Below are 24,515 nucleotides of genomic sequence, written 5' to 3' on the forward strand. Positions count from 1 at the left end.
TTGGGTTTTAAATTTTCTCTTTGCCTTTTTCTATTTGTTTACAACCTGACTCATGTTCTTTGTTTGTGTTGCCCCATTGGACCTGCATCTAGCGAGGTTGCAACTTTCCTCCACTTCAGCTCCAATCCTTTGTGTTGAGTTTGAGCCAAGTATAATCTTAACATAACTAATACTACAAAAATGGAAAACAAGTTGTCAAGGTTTACTGCTGCTGGAACACACCAGGACAACTTTCTGCCAAGCAAGGAAATCACATATTCACAGTTCTCTTGATCCTCATTACACTGTTAATACAAACTCAACATTTCCTGTATCTGTTTCAGATTACAAGCCAGTGGACAGAAACTTGTTGTTTCTTAACAAAGCCTTTATTCTGAAACATTTGCAGGAATCTTTTGCGACTGAAATCGGAGAATAATATTTGAGACTCAGGAATAAAATACAATATATTGTTTGCGGCAAGCTACCGGAATTTAGTTTTACTAAAAGGCAAGCTTTAGATATTTTTTCTGTTAAATTGAACCTTTTTGGACAGCTGTAAGAGGCTTGCACCTCTTACCCCAGTTGGCTTTTTTCTTGCTGAAATCTGTTTCCCAAATCTTTCCATTGAAGGCACTGAATAAAATGTTATCATCACCAGTTGGTAATAATGTACAAAATGTTTAACCTCCACATTGATGAATGTCAAACTGCTATAAATGATATTTTCATAGCCTCTTATCATCTGAATCTGCAGGTCCCCGTCGGCAGCGTGGAGCTTTATAGGGAGTTTGTTTGTTTGTTTGCTTGCTCAACTGTCTGACCCTCAATTTCACTCTTTTGCTTCACTGTCACTGCTCTCGTGGCGTCATTTTCAGCCACAGCAGGCAGCTGTTTTCACAGAAGAATCTGTAAAATCTCCCTGTACACAAGCTGCTGAGCAGCCAGCAGCGCACAGACACAGTTAGTGATTAGCTAGCGAGCATTTAGCAGCTGAAGAGCCGCATCTCTTCCCTCAGGAGATGAAAAACAGCTGAATTCGAGTTTCCCCACCACCACAAACCAGGAGCACCACATCATGTGACTTGATATAAACCAATCAGCGGTATTAGGGGAACTAATAAGAACTCCTTTGACTCGTGTGTTATTGATAGAAGGATTAGTGGTGTTACTGTAACATCACCGACAGTCAGGCGCTTCAAATCCAACGGCTGCTGGCTCGTTTTAACACGACAGCCAACTTGACTTCAGTCCAGTGAGTGGGTTACACTTGGTTTTTATTTTTTAATTTTTTAGCAGTTATCTTACTACCAACAAGACTGAGCTAGCTAAGCAGTTCAGTGTTTCTATGTGCTGTAATTCAGTTTGAGAACCGATCTCTAGAACTACAAACCGTCTCTGTTGCTACGTCGTGACTAAGAGTCAGCCTCGTTGCTGCAGTGGTAAACGTTGCATACGTTACATTATAGTCTGCTGACGCGGCTGATTGTTTTCCAGTTCTTAGTCATACCTCATGTGTTTCCATGGAAACAAAGTTCACAACAAAAAGTTTGATATTTTGAGACCGAATTGCATCACAATATGAACTTCGAGCCAATAATGACATTACAGCGCACCCTGTGGTGTAATATTGCTGAAGTATACGTGTGTGATCCCGCATCATAAACAGCACACAGGTGTTACCGCTGTGTGTGATGCAGCATTTGCAAAGACAACCAGAGCCGTTGGCACATTTGGCTCGGTATGTGGTGCTAATCGGTGGATCTTGGGAGCGTCGGTGTAGAAATAGAGTAATGTCTCTGTTGTTGTCGGCAGTCTTTAGGTTGATCTGCTCGACTCTTGAGGCTCACCTGGGGAATTTATTAGCTGGAGATGTCAGCTTCAGCCAGACTCGTATTGTTTGCGGGGCTTTTAGGCTCTGTCAGTGACCAGCTGCTGTTGGTTTGCAGATTTCCCCATTTGCACGCTGTAAGCACGGTGTCACTTTGTAAATGGCAAAATCTGCATTGCCTTTTTGCCTCCAGTAAACAAGCACCCGGCTCCAGTGTTCCCGCCAGCCGAGCAGATCACACACTACAGCTAGAGATACAAAAGAGGAACAAACAGCGAGACCAATCTCTGCCCTCCCAATCATCTGCACTGGCCACACTTCACGTCTATTGTATGTGCAATATCATCTGAGGTCACCGTGGCTCCGGGTTGCAATATCACAGAGAGAGAGAGAGAGAGAGGAAGAAAAAAAAGAATAAAAGGCAGAAAGCAGATGGTGATCTGAAAGACCAAATTCAGAGTCCAAATTGAAAATCTGGGATGCCCTTCTGTAGACACCCTGGAGGCAGGGTGGTCGAAGAAAATCACAATCATGATCAACATCAGCAGAAAGCAGACTGTTAGCTGTTTTTCAAGGCGAGTGGAGGCGGTAGGTGGTGGGAGGTAAAGAATGTTAGATAAAAATTGGATTAAAATGCATCAGGTTTTGCTTTGCCTTTTCCAAGGAAAGATGGTGTTGTCATTGTGTAGAACGAGGCTGCCTGAGTTCTACAAAGCGTTATTGATGGCAGAGGAGGGATGCTAACGAAAAATGACGGAGACAAACATAAAGATAAAAGCACCGACTATCTCTCCCTCTTCTCTTGCTGCACTTCCCAGCCCCTCCTCTCCACTTTCGGCTCCTCTCGTTTCTTTTTTATTTTATTTTTTTCTTAGTGTAAGTGTGATAAAAGCGAGCAGACCTATGACTCAGGTTTCCACCCCACATTCTGATATGAATTCAGGGAGCCGAGGCCGTCCCCTAATCTCTTAATGCATGTTCCCTCGCCCTTGGCAGGGTCATGGGAGAAATAGATGGAGCCTTATCAGCTTTTATGGATTCATGGAGAATTTCTGCATTGTGTGTATGCGTGCGTGCGTGCGTGCGCTTTATTTTTTACACCAGCTTGTGTGTGCTATGGTATGTTTCTCTGTGCATGTGTGTCATCAATAATGTGGAGCAAGGTTATCCAGAGATGTTAATATCTTCATGAGATTGATCAAATTTCTAATTATTGTATCAATCATGTTGACTCACTCCATCAAACTAAATTGAAAAGAGATGCAGGGCCTGTTTTTGACAGATTTGTGCCAGTGTGTTAACCTTCAGGAGATCCTTTCTCGTACTTGTGATACTTTATCTGAAACATGTTTTAATTAATCAACTAATATGATGCTACGCTGTGGTTTAAAGCTGCAGATACATATTTTTATTTGAACTATGGGTCAAACGATGTGGAATTTTACAGGTGTCGTTCATGGTGATGAACACATAGCAAATGAGCGTCTGATTCTGCAGATTTTATTTACCATTGTAGTGTCTTTCAGCTATTTTGGGGGGGGCTTTCCGGCTTAAAACTTTGCTTTTTATGATGCAGAGCAAAAGGAAAGTGAATTTTCAATATACTTAGTCAGAACTTTTGAGTTGGGTACTGAACTTCAGTACTTTTATGGCACCAACCAAATTTATTGTATTATATTACATTGTATTTGTATTTATTTAAATATAGAAAAAACACCTGTCATTTGGTAACACATTTTTGGTTTAAAACGCATAACTTCACTCACTGATGCTTTACCGGCATCAGTGATCAGCAGTATTTACTGTGGGTAGCCTCTTTTTGGCGGCCCACCCACTCTGTTTTAACTGAATAAATCTTACATTAGAACACCTTATTTCACAAATTTCCGGCCACACATCTGTCTGAGTTGCGCTTCAGTAAATGAAGACTTCTGTGTGCAGCCAGCTGGCTCCTCCACTAATAGCAGGTGAGGCGTTTAGGGAACATCAGTAAATTATAGCGTTCAGTATTAACTTGCATGTCAAGTGTTTACAGGACATCTTTACATTTTAGTTACAGAAAAAAAACATGGCTTACACTTTCACCCTCTAAAATTAAAGAGTTGTTTTGTAATGTGTAACGTAATTTTCCTTTTCTTAAAATTGATTTTATAAAATTGGTATAAAAAAAACTGGTATGAATGTATGTAAAAACTGGATGAATGTATGAATGTTCGCGAGCACATTATCCAAGATGACTTAATAAGTCTCGGCTTTGTGGAGTGTAAAGAGGAGGACTGATTGTCTGGGCATCCTGTCAAAAGTCCAATATGGCTGTCAGTACCGCGGGCACATTCAGTGGCAGCAGCTGCTTTCAACTGATACAACTTGTACTGGTCCTTCATTACATTTCAGCTTATTTAAGGATAAACCGTTTTTCACCATTAAATGTTAATGAGTCTGTTTTACAGCCATTAGCAAACAAGATTTAGGATAATATAGAATGTAGAAAATGTTGAAACTGTGAAGTTAGATAGCATACTAGAATATAAAGTATGAAGTGTATGTATACAAATACACGAGGAAGAATCAGCAACATGATGCAGATCACAACATGGAGAGAAAACTAAAGAATAAGCATGAAGCCCAGCTGTAAGAGAGGAAGTAACTTTGACTTTTGCTGAGTGTTCATGCTGTAACATCAAAGTCCTACATTTTAATCCGGACTTTGACCTTTTCCCTAAAACCTTACCAAGCTGTGTTTGTGCCTAAACCTAACAGAAAAACTGCTGTTGTATTCAAAGAGTAGGGACTTGGAGGACCTGTGGTGTTCTTCACTTATTTAACCACTAGGTGGCTTCAGCAGAATCCCACAGAGACTGCTGCTTCCATAACCAAAGATACTGTAGAGTCTATTTTTGGTTTACCCAACAGAATGAGTTGCTTAAAGTTATTTGAATATATTGAGAAAAACAGCATGCTTGTTGCTGGGGCTGTGTATCCTCACTGTCCCCCCACCGCCACTCTCTCCAATGCAACCCTGTCATAAGGACAGTTGGAGACTCGCCCTCCAACAATGAGGGGCTCCAGCTCTCATTGCTGAAGAAAAAGCAATTTAGCCACAGAGCCCCCCCTGGAGGACTCGCACATCAAAGCCGCAGCAGCAGCAGCATCATCAGCATCATCATCATCATCATCATCACCATCATCATCAGCAGCAGCAGCAGCAGCAGCAGCAGCGGGGGCTGCGGGGGCTGCAGGGGCTTAACCAGAGCCTGCACGGCTTTCGCCTGCGAGCAGGTGAGGGAGACAGAAAAAATAAAATCTCTGCGTCGTCCAAGAATACAGGGAGATCTCAAAGGACAGCAGCTGCTTGTTATCACAGGATATTTCTGGCAGTTTGACGTCTCATCCGTGCTTCTGGGGGCGGAGAGGATGGAGCCGAGGGAGGGAGCGGACAGTGGTCAGGGAGGCTTTGTGACATGCATTTTAAATCTCTTTATATCCAGGTTGTCCACGGAGCTGACTCACCTTTTGACTTGTTTTTTGTTTTGTTTAGTTTTTTTTCTTTAAAGCTAAAGGCTGATGGAATAAATCAAAAGTTTCTTTGTAAGTAGGGCTGAGCTACACGTTAAACCACCCTCTTAATACTAAATGATGTCACTGTACCACGAGCCAGGCAAGGGACATTACTTGATAACACAAACTACATAATTGAGTTCATTTCACATTTGCCTAAATAAATAACTGCACTCAGAGGAAGAATCCGTCTTTCAGAGCACATTAAAGTGCAAAAATATCATCTGTAGTTTGTTATCAGCACACAGCACTCCAAAGTCTGTACTAACAGCACCAATTACTTTTGATGAAATACCTTCGCCGGTGTTTTTCCTTGACGCCTGTATTTTTGCGTTTACTTGAAAACAGAAAAGAGATGGTGGATCTTTTGTGTATGAATACAACATTTTTTGCCACGTATGCTCCTTTAAGACTGCGTTTAGGAGAGAAGGTGTGAAGAAGGAGGCCGAGGAAGAGGAGAAAAAAAAAGGATGTAAGATGATAGAGGAGGGGGAGGAATGATGAGGGATTAGAAAGAAGAGGCCGCATCTTACTCCCGGGAAGGTCAGCAATGCTCGAGTCTGCTTTTGAGGCTGTAAACTGTGTGTGTGTGTGTGTGTGTGTGTGAGTGTGTGTGTGTGTGTGTGTGTGTGTGTGTGTGTGTGTGTGTGTGTGTGTGTGTGTGTGTGTGTGTGTGTGTGTGTGTGTGTGTGTGTGTGTGTGTGTGTGTGTGAGAGTGTGTGTGTGTGTGTGTGTGAGAGTGTGTGTGAGAGAGAGAGAGAGGAGTATGTGCTGATATCTGTCCTGCATGTCACTGTGTGAGTATTACAGCCATCTCTCTGGTTTAAGCGTTCCCTTGGTTGCCATTATGGCCTAATAACCGTGTCAGTGTGATTAATGGCAGGAGGCAGGGCTGTGATTGCACTACATGGCCTCGGCAACTACACTACCCAGCATCCCCACCGCCCGCGCTCGCCCGCCTCGGCCGTGTTGAGCAGCAGCAACCCACCGGATGCGAAGGTTATATTTGCAATTAGCGAGCGTTGTGCCCTCCTGCAGGGCAGCATCAAAGAGCTGATCTGATGATGATGATTGGATGATTATAAGTTAGGCAGGAAACTATGGGATCCCCAAGGCCGCTTTACCCAGTCTAAGGTAATAAATACAGACAGCTGACTGCTGGTCTGTTTGTATTCTGGTGTTTCTCTTCATCGCTGGCCAACATTTGTTTACACACAGTTACAATCAAAGTGAATTTTAAAAGCATCTCACACTGCGAAGTTAATGTATTTAAATGGGTGAATAGATGATTATAAAGTGAGGACTGTTTTTTTGGGCCCTCTTTTCTGTAATTTTGTTCCCACCCCCAGTTTCAGATAATAATAATCAGTTTTAATAGCATATCACAAGCTATAGCTGGATGCAAACATTTGGGCACTTTTACTACACCTTACTTCAGTAAAAGTATGTAGGTATTACCAGCAAAATGTACTTAAAGTTTAACAAATTAAAAGAACACAGTGTGCAGTAAATAATCCCTGTAATCTTGTATTATTATATATTATGCTTTTGGATGTTGCATTAATGTGGATTTCACTGCTGTTGTTATTAAAGGTTGTGCTTATTTGAACTAGTATACAGTAATGCATCACATTCTATAAGATTTTCACATGTTTGTATTGTTTCTGTTCTGTATGAGTAACATATCTCTAACCAGTCAACAAGCTCAGAAAAACAATACATTTTCCAGCGAATCCAAGTGAGTTTTAACAGTTTATTTAGCCTGGACAGTAGGATATCTTTCTCAACCCACAAAGCAACATCTAATCCTTCACTTTATCAGAACAATTCCAAATCAGCAGATTTAGAGATGAATGGATTTCACTGGACAAGAAGGGAATACAAATACTGCCATCTTAAAAGTAACAAATAACCAAAGCTGTTAGACAAATGTAATGAAATAAAAAGTACAATATTTGCTTCTGGGATTTAGTGGAGTCGAAGTATAAAGTTGCATGAAATTGAAATACTTAAGGAAAAATAAAAAATGTTTTTGCTTGAGTAAAGTAACCCAAATGTAGTTGCTACATTCCACCATTGGAGGTGAAATAAATAGTAAATAACCCATCCAGCCAACAATGTCTGTAAATGTGCAAAGCTTTGAGCCCCATAAGATGACACAGTTTGAAGGGATTTTTCTAGCTGCTGTTCCTGATTTCAGACCTCCTGCTTTGCAGTTCATTTCAAGTTCTAGTCTGGCACAGCATGTTTAAGATCCCCCCACAGAGTTTCAGTGGTCATGGGACTGTGAGTCTTTCCATAAGCTTCAGCTTCTATATGTGGAAGAGCTCCGTCTGGTTTCCCTCCATGTTGACCCTGTTGGTGCATCAGGTTGCAGCACAGTCTCCTCTGAGTGTTTAATTATCACGTCTTCTCCTGACTTCCACAGCTCCACAGTCATACCTGCAGTTTCTTAATGACATTTCTTACAGTGGAAGTTTCCAACTGGAAGCACTCTGCTATCTTTTTATAGAATCTTCTGCCTTGTGGGCATCAGTTTGCTTCACTTCAGATCCTCAGTCAGCTGCTCAGTGTCCATGCTTGTTGAGTGTTACCACAGGGTTTGAAGAGTCAGAATCATAGACTGTATATAAAAGTGTTCGTAGCTTCCAGGTCTGAAAAATGAGGCAGATGCAGAAGTGCCTTAAGATGCAATACAGCCGAGTGCCACTGGAGGTCGGCTCCAAAAAGCCTCCGGCTCCTTAGACTCACGTTCAACTAGTCTCATGATATTCTGAGTCAATACAATTTTGACACGCGTTATTTCGGTTTTGTTAGCTAAAGTCGCTCCTTCTTATTAGTTGTCTGGAAGATTATCTGAAAATAATCACGTCATTAATTAGAAGAGAAGCTTCAAAAAGCTGTGTTTTGGGGGCGTGTCTGTTTGATTGACAGGCCTGTGGTGCAGTCAGGTTACAGCTATCTGTGGGTGGGACGTAGTATCGCCGGGTTTTCCTCAGCTTGTCCAAATATGGTCACTTCCTTACGAGTCTGGACGGGTCAGTTAAGACCTAATGAATTAATTAAGTTCCAAAATTGTGTACATGACACAATTACTGTTGAATATATTTAGACATAAACTGCACACAAGAGCTGTAAATGTGCTGCTTTTAGTGTTAAATAAAACTGGCAACAAAGCAAGGTAAACAAGTCATATTTTTTTTATATATACATTTTTTTTCACTTCAAATTGAGCCTGATATTTGCTTTGAAGGCCACAGTCAAAGGCAAACCTGCCCCCTTCATTCCCCCACCATCCATTGTGACGCTGCTCTCACAGCCAGGGGGATCTCTGCTGCGCTGCCGGGATGGGAGAGCCAGCAGTGACTCCGTGAACCTCCGTCCAAAAAAAGAAAAGTCCGATGTGACACCTGGAGCTGCAGCTTTGAACACAGCAGATCTGAGGCAGCGCTGCAAAACTGATGGAAGCTGCGTGAAAGCAGGAAGCAGACAGCAGCGGAGACACACCAAATACAGACAAATAGCCAGAGAGGATCTCACGGATATTCCGAGTAACAACCTTGAGCCTGTCAACTTTGGCTCTCGGGCTCTTTTTCGGAGGTTTAAAAATAAAAAGGAGGCAGACGTTCTTCAACCGCTGAAAACTAACATGACATATCTATCCCGGGATGAGGTGTTAGAGGAGAGTTGGATCTTGTTATTTCTTATATTTCAAGTCACTCAGCTCCGTCTGGCAGGTGAAAATGCTGAAATGGCCGCTATTTGTGAAGTGTGTGTAGGTTCTGTCTTGAAGAGGAGCCTCTGCTTGGCAAGGTCGTTCCATTCCGGCTCTAAACTTTCAAACTTCTCTCTGTTAGCTGTATTCACCTCAGTGAGCTGCCCGTGAGGGTCTGCTGGTAGCTGAACTGCACAATGAGCCATATTTGATTTGATACTAAATACTAAAGATAAAAAAAAGTGTCCGTACTTTCCTTCCCCACCAGGGTCCTTCATGATGGTGAATTCCTCGCAGCATTTCGGGGGCCAGCGCGCTCAGCTGCTCCTGCTCCCGCTCAGCGAGAACGACACCCACTGCATCCAGTTCAGCTACTTCCTGTACAGCCGCGACGGCCATAGCCCCGGGGACCTGCAGGTCTTCATCCGGGTCAACGGGGGCTCCAAGGGCAGCGCCGTGTGGAATATCTCGGGCTCGCAGGGTCGCCAGTGGCACCAGGTGGAGCTCGCCGTTAGCACGTTCTGGCCCAGTGAATACCAGGTGAGTGACTTTAGACAAATACATGAAGGCAGCACTGACCCCGAGGTGGGAGTTTTGTTTTCTATACAAAGGGCAATCAAACGGTTTAGAGACTGTTCCTGTTGTTCCCCAATGGAGCACAGCACAGTAATGCATATGGAGCAGGCGCAAACTATAACTTTTATGAGTAGGTATTCCAATTTATGTTGCCTGAGGTCCAACATCTGAGTTACACCCGTTTCTGTGACCACTGGTATGTGCTTATTGGCAAATTGAACATGGACCTGAAACTTGAGCACAAAGCACACATCCACATTTTTGGGGAACAGAAAAAAGCCATAGAGAGCCGGATCGAGAGGTGATGGGGAGCAACAACCATGTTGTATAGGGTGACAAACTCGTGTGTGTTTTCATCTCACTGTCATGGTGTTGAACCCAATTGCCTTCACACCACAGTTCAGGTTATTTGCACCGAATGTTTCCCCTCAGACGTCTCAGAGCAGTCGAATTTATTGTTGACAGTCTAACCCTGGCAGATGAAATATTGGTGCAGAACCACGCAAATGTCAAAGAAAACACATGGAGTTGTACTTTTATCCTGAAGAGCCTACTTCGGTCTTAGACGGTGACGTTCTGCTCTTGAAAAGCTAATGTCACTCAAAACACCTCGACAGGCTTCATTGGACTTAGTTCACAGGTCTCTGTTGCCCATTTCCCGATTTTGAGACTAAATTTGTTGTGTGCTCTTTGCTCAAGTCCACAACAAATTCACAAATACACATGTACCGGTGGTCGCAAAAACACACGCAGCACAGGTTATGACTTTGATCAGATGAGGTAACTTTAAACATTTACTGATGAGGGTTATATCTTCCCTCTGCTCCGTTCACAGCGGAGCACTCCACTCGTGCACACCAGGAACGGACTCGGAACCGTTTGAACCACCCTCGTGCACCCGTTAGCTAAAGCATAATGACCACTCACAGTGAGTTATGTAGATGACGTTGGAATGACGGTGCATGTCATGCTGGGGTAAATCAGACGGTATTATAGTGTAAGATGTGGGAGAAAAGGGCAGCTGAAGAGACCTCTGTAAAAGGTGCTTGTTTCACTCATGAAATGTCTTCTAGCATGTTAAAAAGTCCTCATCGACATATTAACAAGGCTGACAACCCGACTTCTACTGCAGGTGGTCTTTAATGGAAGGATATCATTTGCTGAAGTAAAAGTACCGAAACAGCGATGTAGTAATTCTCCATTACAAGTAAAAGTCCTGCATTAAAATTCCTACTTCCTAACTATTGGCAATGTACAGTAGTTAAAGTACTTATTTGTTCCCTCTGACTTATAGATACATATACATAACAGCATTACATTATCAATACCGAAGCAGGCGCTGCAGGTGGAGCTGCTTTGAACTACTTTCTATCCACTTTTCCATCCAGGGACAGCAGATACATGAGGGGTCGTCAGATGATTACTGGGAGAGGAAAGTTCTGTTTCACAAATCGGTGTTTAGCTTTTGGACTTTCTTTTTTAATCTTTGATCTAAGCTGAGATATTGAATCGTTTGAACATTTACTGAAATGTGAGAAGTTTAAAGGAAAAACAAATATCCTGTTTGTTGGAGCTGCTAACAACTCCGATATCTGAAATGTGACACTGCTTTTTGGAAGACGTCCAAAGCCTAAACATTTGGAAACCACTGGTTTAATCTTTAACAATATGTTCGATTTTAAAAGTTTGTTTTATTATTCACTTTGTCAAAGCTTCATTTGAAATGTGACTTTGACTATGAAGAATATTTCATGCTGAAATGTAATGGAGCAGAAGTTTAAAGTAGCATCAAATGGAAATACTAAAGAAACGTACACGTACCTCAACATTATACTTGAGTAAATGCACTTCATTGCTTACCATCAATTCTGATAAGTAAAACTAAGTATTATAATTCAAATAATTAATTTATTGTTTAATTAATTTATCAAATAGATATCACATACTTTACAGTTCCATCAATAAATAGATATGCTTTTATTTTTTCCCTTATTACTTGCATTTTGTATCTATATAATATGAATATACTATATGCAAGCTAAGTAAGGCGTGACAGTGGATCCTGGTAAATAGTGATGTGCCTTTTTAATTATGTGTAATACCTTATACAATAAACAATTAATCAGCAATCAATAAATAAAGAATACATAAATGAATAGTGAGAGTTCTTAAATGCAGTTTTATCAGCATTTTTTTATAAATATTTCAGGCAGCTATTTGTAGTCTAAATTTGTTTTTTATACGAGAACATACATGATATAGTTACACCATCGTAAGGATTCTTCTCCTTCATGAGGAAGTTGGTGGAAACAGTGTTTTTGTGAGGTTTGTAAAGCTCTTGCAGGTTTCAACCAGCCCTCAGCTTTGTCCCAAGCTTCAGGCTTTTAACCAGATTTTTCATATAAATGGTTATGCATTAATATTGAAGGACTATTTTTGTATTATTATCATGCTGCCTTCTGACCTGCTGATGTATGTAGCTCTAATATAAATACACCACCCCCTCATTCACCTCAGTCGCTGCACTTAGCTGCTCAGTGGTCACCAGCCACTGAAGTGTGGCTGCTGTCAGCTGTAGCAGCTTTATTTTAATGCTCCCTATTATGCAAACCGCATGCAGAAATCAGCAAATTGCAGCTGTGTCATATATCACAGTGGCTCAATAGGTGTATAATTACATTGGATGTGTGTTTGGATTGTATCTTTATTTATTGGTCCATTCACCTGTGTGCTGCAGTGTAATCAATAGCTCGGTTTGATGCCTGTATCATCGCTGCTGCATTATTAGCGCTGTTGTGTAGCTTGTAAGGTTCTGATGACTGGATGCAGCCCTGCCTCACCTCATTACAGCTGATAATTTATCCCCTAATGCGCTCTTTCTTCTTACCAAGCCTGTCGCCTCCCTCCCTCACACACACACACACACACACACACACACACACACACACACACACACACACACACACACACACACACACACACACACACACACACACACACACACACACACACACACACACACACACACACACACACACATACATACATCCCACACCACAACCTGCTGTTAATGAGAAGGCAATGGCTGGTGTAAGGGATTGTGGGAGCGTGGGTCCGCCAAACAGTCAATTGACCTCAATTCGGCGCGACCCTCCGTGCGGGGGAGCAGTGCGGGTGTTTGCTTCCATAACCTTGGTGCACTCGGAGCCCCATCTCAATAAATCAAGAGCCAGTTAATGAGATTAGAGGGCCTCGCGGATCAATGAGGACAGCCTGCGCTTTACCATCCTCAGCTCTCCTGTCCTGAGCGCCTCTCGCAAACAGCCAAACTGATTTAAAGTAATGATTTTCTTCCCCTTTCTGTGGGGATGTTAGAAGTTTGCCTGCCACACACTGCAGCAGAGGCGGAGGAGGTGGAGGCGGGAGGGGGGCTCTCGGAGGGACAAGCTGAGGTGTACAATCAAACAAGTCTCGGCCCAGACGGGGAGTTTGCTCAGCGCCCGCAGTGTTTACCGTTCGGGCAGGCGTGCATACGCAATGTAATCTACTACCCTGCTGATGTATGTCCAAGCTGCCTGAGTGATGAGAAGTCCTCCCACCAGGCATGTAGACACAGGACAGATTGCTGTATTTGTCCGATAAACGGGGATGATCGGCAGCAGGTAATGAAGCAGGAAGGATGAGTGAAGAGGCTAAAACAAAGGAACAAAGTTTGTGTGTCTGCGGTGTGAACTGGGACAGGAGTGAGGCCCGAGTGAGGTGTGTCCCCCTCCTCTTTTTATTTTGCCCCGGGAGGACTCCCCCTCTCTCTCATCACCAGCTCCTACCAATACGACTTAAAGCTGAGCAGAGGCCCCACAGGGCTCCACTCATCCATCCTCCCAGAGCCATCGATAACGATCACTGTCCGGCACTGCCAGCCAGCAGATCATCCCCCGCAGGCCACAGCTCCACACAGGGAGAGGACGAGCACTTCAGAGGGCTCAGAGTGTGTGTGAGCAGCTGCTGCTGGTGGCAGAAGTGGTTCAGATTAAATGAAAAAAAATAAAAAATACTCCCAGTAATCATGGAGCGTCAACAACAACAACAACCCCCCCCCCCCCACCAAGGAAAGACAGACTGCTTCAGAGATATGTTGGACTATGATCAGAGGTGTTCTCGGCCTTTAGCACTCAGGCTTTTTCTGATAGGCTATGAGATTTTAAAATTCACAGCCAATGGTTCTGGATTCCAGATGTCCATTGTTGATACTATGATAGCATATTTTGTGCTTAACATTTGAGTATTTTACTGGTTCATTCAGCAGTTCAGTGATACCAAGGAAGAAAGGCTTCTTCGAAGAAATATCGGTCTGCTCAGAGGCAGCAAAACTTAAACGCATGAGCTATAGTAGCAATCATGTCAGGACATTGACCAATGTTTTGGTTTATTGTCCAACTTTATCATCAAAGGGGCCCTGCAGTGATTTAGGATTGTGCTTTTGTGAAGTCCCAGGAACTCTCGAGAGACACATTAAAAACCAAAGTTAAAACTGTTGCAACAGAGGTCGAGATATTCAACTGACTTATTCAAACCTCCAAAATCATTGATCTTATTTTCCTTGTAATATGACCGTAATATCCCCATGTCCATATGTATATGTCTCCAGTTTGTTGCAGAGCTTTTGATACAAGTGTAACTCGTCTGTTTTCAAAGGTTTAATGTTCGTCTCAAATGATAAACAAACTGACATTTATGCCTTCATTTGGTGGAATTCCTCTTTAAGTGAAAAACAGCCCTTTTTGCCACTTTCAAGTGTAAACAGATTATTCTGGGTTAGTTAGCACCAGTGCCAGCTTTGTTGTGACAACAGGTGAACATAAATTAGCTGCTTCCATTGTGTTCTTTTACCAAGTGGAACCAGATAGAGAAGAAAACAGTGTAGCTCCTGTAGAAGTATATGCATTGATACTGTCATGTTATTAAAACTGATGTTGTTTCCCCCCCTTTTACAACCATGACATGATGTAGCATGAGCTCTAATTGCTTGATGCTAATGTTTAGCATCCTCTCCTCACACTGTTCATCAGATCAGAGGGGGCCAAATTATTTCCTATGAAGAGTCAAACATGTACATTTATTTTGCAGAAATTATTTTGCAGAAATTATTGTCTAAAACAGTCCGTTTTTTTTCTTAGTTTTATTTATTGTGTCGATGTCTCGTCTTGACTGTCAGCACAAAGTCAGTGACACACAAACAGCACATGAGCGTCAGCAGGAGAGAGACACAATATACCATCATTCTTCAGAGATAAGAGGCCTGTGGAATTTAATAGGGAAGCTTAACACTTTACAGCACTGAAGAGAGCCATGTAGAGGAAGAAGCTTGAGCTTGCTGTGGAGGGCCAAAACAACAAAAGGCCCCAAATTCAGTTGCTCTGGTCAAGACTGACAGCCAGTGGTGTATTGTGCTTAATAGGGTTTGAGGCAAATATTCTATTTCTATACTCTACTACTTTTCATTGATGATTTTGATTAGCTATTAGATTCTGATTAATAAAACAATATAAACCACAATCAAATTAGTATTTATTCTTGTTTAAATTCAATTTCTAAATAAGAGGGGGAAATCCACGCTACAATGTCCCACCTTTAACAGCGGCTTTACAACTAACGTGATGTACGCAATTGTAACAATACAATACTTCAATTCTGTGTTTTTTTTTTTTTTTGCAGGATGAGTTTTACATTTGGTACTCTAACATACATTTTCATGCTTTTACTTTTTTCAGTGCAAGTCTTGTAATTGTAGCAGTGTTTCTACACTGTGATACTTTTACTTAGCACTTCTTCCAACATGCTGCGTTCACTGAGTTGGAGACATCAGACTTGTTCATTTGACCATATGTACAGTATCTGCATCTCTGTGATGCAACCAGTCACTAATAAATCCTCTTGGTTTCAACTTTGTTTTTCTGCTGAATGACCTTAGTTTAACTTGTTTCTGTTCTATCACACCGTTCACACAGTAAAAACTACTTTCAGAGTTTGAAATGTGGGAGTAGTTTGGCTTGTTTGACGTATCCTTTATATTTAGTTTTCATCTCTCAGGCATCTTGTCAAACACATTTTGATAATGCAAAATAGTCTTAAATTAGCACGTCGTCGTCTCGTAGCTTGCAGAAGGCAGACTCCAGCTGTAATTTGCATTGAAAAGAGTTGGTAGCAGAGTTGTCACGGCAGAACTTGTACTGACAGTCGGATTAGATCAGCTTGTGTCATTTGACTGAGTTCACGACCCTCCATGTAACCTGCAATGGACGTGCATCTGACACTGCTTGACTTTGGTGACGAGACTTTGTGGACTGAATTGGAGACTGTCTCATCTGTAATGGACAGAGGAGAAATGTGTTCAGACTGCGTCACTCCTTCACTGTCAACTTGGTTTCTGGAAGTACAAAAATGGGCTCTTTTGGAAAAGCTGGTTTCTCTCCTTTGATTTACTTTTGTACTCTTTTGGGATTCTTCTTTCATTGACCAATTTGTTCTCTTTATTTATTAGTTCTATAGTTCATCTTACAGTTCAGTCCCCATCTCGCTCATCTTTCTCTTTTGCTTACTTAGATTATTGCTTTCTCCTACTAACCCATCACCTTACTTCTGGCCCAATGTGTCTGTGTGAATATGGGTCTGGACACCCTTCATAGAGAATTGTTTGCAGTCATTTCATCCTACTGGGTGTATACCTCATGGTCAATTTTAACCAATCAGCTTGCGCCAAAACCATCCGCCTCAGCATGCTTTTCTAAGTACAGCATATTTTTTTTTTTTTTTTTTTAATGAACGCCAGCAGCGTGTCGAGGTGCTGACTGTTAATTCTGCGCTGAACGCTAAATGCTCGGCTATTTTTTCCAGTCGTAAAGCATTGAAAAATATCAACGCTGCGCTCGTCACTGTCACCAGCTGTACAATCACAATGAAAGAGGTTAACACGGTTAACTACCGACACTGCTCGCTGGTTGGCCCTCCCTTCAGAGTGGCTGTGCAAACACTAATAGGAGCCGCGTTCCCAGACTGTATTCACAACTATGAAAACTGAAGCTGTGAGCGACAGTCGGCTCAGCCAGGTTCGTTTATTTCAGCCAGGGAATCAAATGAAACCGGTAACTTTAGTTTCCATGAAGCGCCACCACTCAGTTTTTTATTTAAGATTGCATTTACACAACATTATATAATAATTAAACTTTAATTATAGATGACCTTTCTAAAGCAGGGTTTGCAAAATAGTACAGATGAGAAATAATCTCCCAACATTTCTCATGACAGCCACTCAGTGTGTTTACTACCTCTCTAAGGTAGATTTTATTGGCAGCGGTGGAGTCTGCCATCAGATTTCTTACCTCTTGTAAGCCCAGTGGACTCTGCAAATTCTGCAGAATGTAACCCGGCAGAGTTTTATCTCAATGAAAACAGCCTCACTGTTCACACTGCACTGTATTTACTTCCTGCTGATTGAAACAGAACATCATGTCTCTGCTGCTTCACATTAAAGGCGAGAGGCTGGTGAAACGGGGAGGTTTTTATTTTGAAGCACTCAAAGGAGTCACAATGCAATGTATCTGTGAGCGCAGTTAGCTCTAACCACAACTGTTCATTTAAACTTCATCTGCAACACAAGACAGTGGCCGTTAATGGAGCTTCGCAGTAGTTCAGGCAGGCACGGACTCTTTCACGGGTCCCTTTCCCGTCCAGTCAAACAAAGGCTTCAGTCCAGGAATGTTCTGTCATGCCTGCTCAGACTGTTCTCGAGCATTACATCTGGAGCAGATTCACCACCAAAGAAAATGCATGTCTTTCATAAATGGTTAAATTTAACGTAATGTCCTGACTAAAATGGATTTATTTTATCCGAATATCAACAGTAGACTAAAAAGGCTTAAATTTGACAACGTTTAGCTCAAATAATTGAATATGTCATCGGTTTTGTAATTCTCTGCCAGAACTATATTCCGTTTAACATTTAGAGGTTTATTTAGGAAATAAAATACAATTCATTAGTTTTGATGGATGAATACAAAAAAATCAAAACCAATTTAATTGTGGACACTTTTTTGATGGATGTCTCTATGGCCAGTGAAGGGCAGCCTACCACTCTGGCTAAAGCTCTGCCACCAATGTGTCACAGTTTTTTTTTCTTTTTCTTTTCTTCTGTAATGTATATGAGGAAGTAAATATTAAAATAATTACATTTTTATGATTAAATTGTTGGAAAAAGTAGCACGCGCACACGCACACGCACACACACACACACACACACACACACACACACACACACACACACACACACACACACACACACACACACACAGAGAGATAGTTTTCAACCCTTCAGAGGACGCTGCAGTGTCTTATAACTATCATTTCCTGGAGATTTATATTTACCTGACCCTGAACTCAACCTTAAACCAAGTCTTCGCAATCAAGTTTAATGATTCTCATTATAGCAGTTGCTGTTTGTCGAGGTGAGTCTCGACAATGTGACACGTTAAAGTACACACACACTTGAACACATGCTGTCTTATCCCGCAGCACAACCAACATGGATCAATTGTGTCGGTCTCATTCTAGCTGAATAAATCAATTGACAGAACATTGTTGCAATTTTTGTTCAACACATTCCTCAAAGAAATGCATGTAGGTGGTAAAATTAATTAAACTTCTCATGAAGATTGATGGTGTCCATGTAACAGTTGAGAGCTTTATCATTAGTGCGCACGCATAAATAATTTCTGCCGTGCTGTAATGAAAACTAAAAATATTAATTGCGGTTCAAATCTTGTTTTTATTACAATCCAGTATACAGCTCACGCTCCTGGTGTAATGTATTCACTGCGAGGCCTCCTGGGATCCAGTATGGATTTTGTTACTCTACACTATCAATTCTCCAGCATTAGATTTTATGAGGCAAACACGCTGCTGAAGGAGATGCATGTTCAAATTCTTGCATGTTTTTGGACATCAAATGGAAGTATCCAGCTGCATCTGTCTCCTTAACTGTCTACACTTGCGCGTTACACTCGCTGCAGAGCTTGCTGTCTGATTTGGATTTGTTTCTCGTGTCATTTCCTTTGCTTGCTGCCGATGACACGGTGCCCCTTCCAGGGAGACGGCACCCTGCTGCTCGCAGTAAACCAAACCTTTATTCACACTTCACATATTGTGCCTTTGCACTGTTATTTTCCTTTTTTTGCCCATTTTCATCACAACAAAAGCCTGAGAGAGGATGAGAAAATGACATCACCTTGAACTGGATATTCTCAATTGGAAAAATCCATCTCGTCTATTGTTTGCAGAAATATATTTTTCCTCCATGCCTACTTGTGTGAGTATTGGAAAAGGGTGAAACTTTGCTATCAAATATTAAAGATGCTATCAGGCCTCGTCATGATAAACAATATCAGTGTGGCTTAAGCTTCCACTCCTCCCATCTCCTCCTCCGAGAGGTGTTCCTCCACTCTGTCTTTTTTCTACGTTCATGCATCTTTTATACCTTCATATATACATCAGCTTACCGAGTTCCTCAAAAGTCAATGCAGTGCAGAGTAAGAGAGCACGTGCAAATAGACCAAATGAAGAAAACATCACCAAATTGAGAAACAGTTGAGAAACTTGAATTCACAGTACATACGCTGCCTAACAGCAAGTGCTGCAAACACAGACAACACAACCAAATATAGGCTTTTTTTTTTCAGTGTTTCTATATCTTTTTATGTTGTTACTTATACTTATGTTAAGCTTCTGTATTTGGTGGAGTTGTCAATCAAATACAGAACACTCAACATAAAAAAACCACACACCGCGACTACAGAAAACTCGACCAAAAATAAAAGACTGTAAATGAAAAATGGACGAAGCTTCTGTGACGTCATCCAAACGTTTCCTGGAAATCGGTTTTGAAGCTCAGTTCCGGGTGTCTCCGACCATCGCCATCTTGGCAGAACCTGATTTTGCCTTACCTCTGAACAATCCAAAAATGATCAAAAGGTGGTGCATGGATGGTGCTGAGGCGGGCCAAATAAAGCCTGGCTGCTGAAACCTGTAGACACCTAGCCAACTGTGAAAACAGCCACCTGTCACTCAAATAGCCTCATTAATTATGCATAACTTTAGGGCCTTTTTACAATTTAGATAGGAGAGTATTATGAACATTTGTCCTTGCACAGATGCCATGAATGGGAAAATTAGCTATAAAAACCAAAACAGTTTTGTATACTAGACATGTTTATTTCTGCTGTAAAGTTCGGCATTTTAATATGGAGGTCTGTGGGGATTGACTCGCTTTTGCAGCCCGGCTTTAGTGGCCATTGGAGGAACTGCAGTTTACTGTTGGTCTGTGTTGGCTTTGTTTTTCAGCCCCGGAGGTTGCCGCTTGATAAAAAAAAAAAAAGCGTGTTACAAACACAGAAAGCTCAACCAAATTGAAAAAGCACCACAAATAACAGAAATCATAATCACATTATGAAACATGTTCTAATTCAGTCAACACAGTTAAATACAGAGCCCTGTCACAAATACAAAACCCACAACACAGTATAAATACATTCTCTTATATACGCCCCCAAGTTAGAACACATATCCAATGATTCATGTTTGATTTAGGTTTAACACTTTGATTGCACAAGTCACATGTTACTGCACATACTCTTCCTATTATACACTTTTTGAATAGCAGCTGCATGTAGTGAACATGATAGCATGAGCTAAGTTAAATTGCGTACCTGGGCATGTTCATCAGTTTCTAGTGACCTTTGAAACTTTGGACTGTGACTGTTTCTCTTCTCTTTGCAACATGTTCGGGCTTAGTTATTGTTGTTGTCGTCGCCATTTTAGATTTGCATTTACAACTGTGAAAGATGTTGCCTCCATTGATTGTCCTTTGTCTATTTGCATGAGTGTGTGTTTTATTTCAAGCAGTCGTGTGTTGTAGTTTATAAGTGAGGGCAGATGCGGAGGAGCTTAATGGTGGCTCAAAGCAGCGAGCTGAGTGAATCGATGGTGGTGGGTGCGTTGACGCGGGATGAATTGAAGAGTTAATCGGTCAGATGTCTCTAATGGCTCGACATAGGAATGAAAAATACACATAAATTAGTGGAAAGCCGTAGTCTGTATCCATCTGCCAAATCCTTTTGTGGTATTGATTGGCCCGAGGCACTTAGAGCCTGATATATTGTCAACATTGCAATCTATTGCCCGTCTGAGCGCATGGTCACAGTCTGACTTCCACTGGGCTTTGGCATAGATAACTAGCGGTCGTAAGAGTGGGTGAAACCCCGTGACTGCCAAACACTCACTCATGTCTGATGTGGTACACATTTCCAGCCTTTATCTTACCGACTGTTAACGCTCTCATCCCTCAAGTTCAGAGTTTGTTTTGCTGCAGTAAAAGGTGAAGAGTTGCTCGTAGAGCGAACGATTTGGGTTCTGCTGACTATAATTACTACTCGGAAACCCTGAATGACTTTGTTGCACGCCGTGTGGCCTCCCGATTCACTTTAAGTCTCTGCGTGTGCCTGGCTCATTTAGATGAGGGATTGAATATTTAGGCTGTGTTTAAGGACTCCTGCAGCTGCTGTATGGATTTAATAAACAGGGCAGTAGGGAGAGAGAGGGATTTATTCATGCGTCATGCACTGTAAGGCTCAATAAGGTAGAATCTCTTTACATTTACACCAAATGTAATCAAACAGCCCCACGACGCTGATCATTCGGGCTTATTTGTTCACATAGTGTGCTGTTTGGCAAAATTAAACTTGGCAAAATAAAGTGATTCTTGATGTTTCTGTAAAGTTGCACAAATTTGCAATTACACTTGTAGACAACTCCTCCAGGTGTAAGTGCTTTTCCACTGAGTAATCACTTAAATGTGTTTATGTGTGTACACTCATTTGTGACAGTAGAAGTCACTCGGAGGTGATGCATTCCATTCACAAATGAAATGATTAAGATTGACTGAACCATTTGAAGGGTTGTTTTGAGTTCTCACATTGATTTTGGAGCGGCAAAGCTTATGTTAGCTTAGCAGGCAATTTTTTTCACGATATCTACTCTTGGGACTGTATCATCTAACACCAGCTGATCACATTTATTGGTCATGTATGTGCACTTGAGCCAGTGCTGGTTGCAGCTATTGGTTGCCGATCCTGTGTATGAAAGCATATTTGCATGAAGTTGAAGCTTCCCCCCTCGTTGTACTGCTGGGTATACTGTATGTGACCACGAGTATGTTAACTCAGAGGTCCGCTTGCTTGTTTTTTTCTGGCCTTTCAGCCGCATGTTATGGTCTTTGTCAGTGAATTTACTTTTATTTTGTTACAAAAACTGTTCCTCGTAAAGATTAAAGTCACATGCTCAACTCTGGTGGTAGATGACCAAATACGCACAAGAAGCCCATGAAATAGAGGCTCCATAGTTCAATCTAACACAGCAGGTTAACAAAGTGCAGTGCCAGAGATGCTGTATTAACGTCTTCAGAAAAAATAAACAAATAAGCAAATAAACCCTATAACCAGGGCTGGTTATCAAACTATGCTAGTTTTATGGGTCCAACTGAATTGCTTTAATCCTAACTGGTACATCGCTGGTATTCAACCTTGGTAAACTAATACAGTGTATATCATATGTAAGCTCCAGAGTGTCTTGGTTTCACCTTTGGTACATTCAAAATTTGAATGAACTCTTTTCAAATAATTTTGTTTTATTCTTTTTTTAATTTTTTTTTTTATGCACATTTGTCTGGGCTTCATGTGCTGCAGTAACTGAGCACTGGAGGCTTCTTTGTGCCCAGCCGGCTAGCTCTCTTGACCAATACCTCGCATGTAAGTCCTTAAGGGAACGTAGGTAAATTATAGTTTCTACAGAGCTGTACTGTACCATACGGTTGTAGGGTTGGGATTTGGTTTGGTCAGGGTCTGGTTTGTGATTCTCATATGGGCGATATGAACTGAGTTTTATTTAGACAAGTGGTTAGTTTCATTGCCAGAAAATTGGACTGTAAACATAGACTCCATATAAAAATGGACAAAGCTAGGTGTGACGTCACCCAATGATTTGCATTGGAGCTGGTTTTAAGCCCAGAGTTGCAGCTTGGCATTTTTGGAGTCAGCGTGTAGTGACCACGAGTGGCATTGCACTTGAATGTACTTCTCTGTCGTCTTCAAGGTTCAAGCCCTGATTACAAATGCGTATTCCTGTGTCTACGATTGACTATACATTGGTAATATATATTTACCTGTACAGTATATCTGCTATACTGCACACAACTGTGTTCAGCCTTTCATTCAGAAGTGTTCAGGCCATTGTCTGTGCAGATATTGGTATCTCTGACTCCTCTGATACTGTAGTTCCCCTGTATAAGCCGTTTGACCTTTTAGTACAAACTAGTGGCTGTAGAGAGCTCATTTAATTTTTATTCTGATGGGTTTATACTAAATCCTGGCATTCCTTTGCTGCTGTTTTAAAGAGCTGAAAAGGTTTTGCTAATAACTAAATCTATTGTAGCTGTGATTTCATGTTTCGTGTGAAAAATATCACACAACAGAACTGACACAATCCTGATGACAGTTTAAGGCCGGATACAACTTTACATTTCAGCTTTCTTTTAAATTGAATTTACCGTGGGATTAATGAAAAAAAATGATAAAAAAAAGAAGCTGTGCATCTCTGTTCTTGACAGGTCTTTGAACCCTCTCCCCTTAATTTCCTACTCTGTCGATCTACTTGCCACCTGAGATGTAATAGACTGTAGTCATTTAATTTATCCATTGTCTCCACAGGTCATCTTTGAAGCGACTGTTTCCGAGGAGCGACAGGGCTACATTGCCTTGGACGACATTGTGCTGCTCAATTACCCCTGTTGTAAGTACCCACTTCTGCACTGCTCATAGCCTTCCTACTGACCTTTACTGAGCCCAGTAGTCCGGCTGAATAATGGAAGCGCAGGTCAGGAAGCTCAACGGTTTCCCGGAGGTGATTTAAGACTATGATGCAATTTTGTTGACAGGGGGGCAATGGAGGCACATATACCGGGCACTTGCCCAAGTGTCTGAGCCACAAGTGCACAGCGGGAGGCGTCTCTTTTGTCCTGGCAGAACAGCTGACCTTTTCGTCTGATCGCTATGCTCCCAGCCGGGTGCTTTTAAAGCTAATGTGATGTTACACATGTTGTGAGGAAAAGGACAGGGTTTGTACTTTGATCCTCTGTGGGACTCTTTTTCTTCGGCATCAATGGGATATCAGGCTGGAGATTTATGTGTGGTGCCAGACATTAGGTTCTGTTCTGCTAAATTTACCATTATACCCCCCACAGTTTTTGGTACAAAGGCTCTGTGTAGATGTTGTTCTCATCATAACAGACTCTTGTCTGTCACAGCTGAAAGATGATTCGCTCTTCAGGACACCGTATCCTGGAAATCCTGGAAGTAGAGGTCATTGCAAAAGCTCCAGTGACCCATGCTAACTTCCAAAAAAGATAACATGAAGCCAAGACAGCAGAATATCCCATCTCAGCGTGATGCAGAATAGTTGATCCATGCCTCACCTCCAGACTATATTACTGTTATTCCCTGATCATTGAAAAACCTGCCGTTGATCCAAAATGCTGCAGCAAGAGTACTGACAGGATGTAACAAGAGAGATCCTGTTTTAGCTTCTCTTCATTGGCTTTCTGTTAAATCAAGAATAGAATTTAAAATGTTCCTGCTGACTTACAAAGCTCTACATGACCAGGCTCCATCATATCTTAGAGATCTTATAGAACCATATAATCCTAGCAGAGCACTTCTCTCTCAGTACGCTGGTCTGCTTGTGGTTCCTAGAGTT

General features: G+C 41.7%; 1 protein-coding gene across 4 annotated transcripts in view; it reads left to right on the top strand.

The window, feature by feature from the left end:
- Window positions 1-24,515, top strand: part of ptprua (protein tyrosine phosphatase receptor type Ua) — a 233,957-nt gene that overhangs the window by 101,957 nt on the left and 107,485 nt on the right. For all 4 annotated transcript variants that reach the window (XM_069711504.1, XM_069711505.1, XM_069711506.1 and 1 more), the window contains exons 3-4: window positions 9,352-9,623; window positions 23,471-23,552. In XM_069711504.1, coding sequence (XP_069567605.1) covers window positions 9,352-9,623; window positions 23,471-23,552 — 354 coding nt within the window. The remainder of the gene's footprint in view (window positions 1-9,351; window positions 9,624-23,470; window positions 23,553-24,515) is intronic.

This window comes from Brachyistius frenatus, unplaced genomic scaffold (assembly GCF_029030835.1).
Source record: "Brachyistius frenatus isolate BFR_SWC_R1_liver_20210118 unplaced genomic scaffold, ASM2903083v1 Contig_101, whole genome shotgun sequence".
Classification (NCBI taxonomy): Eukaryota; Metazoa; Chordata; class Actinopteri; family Embiotocidae; genus Brachyistius; species Brachyistius frenatus.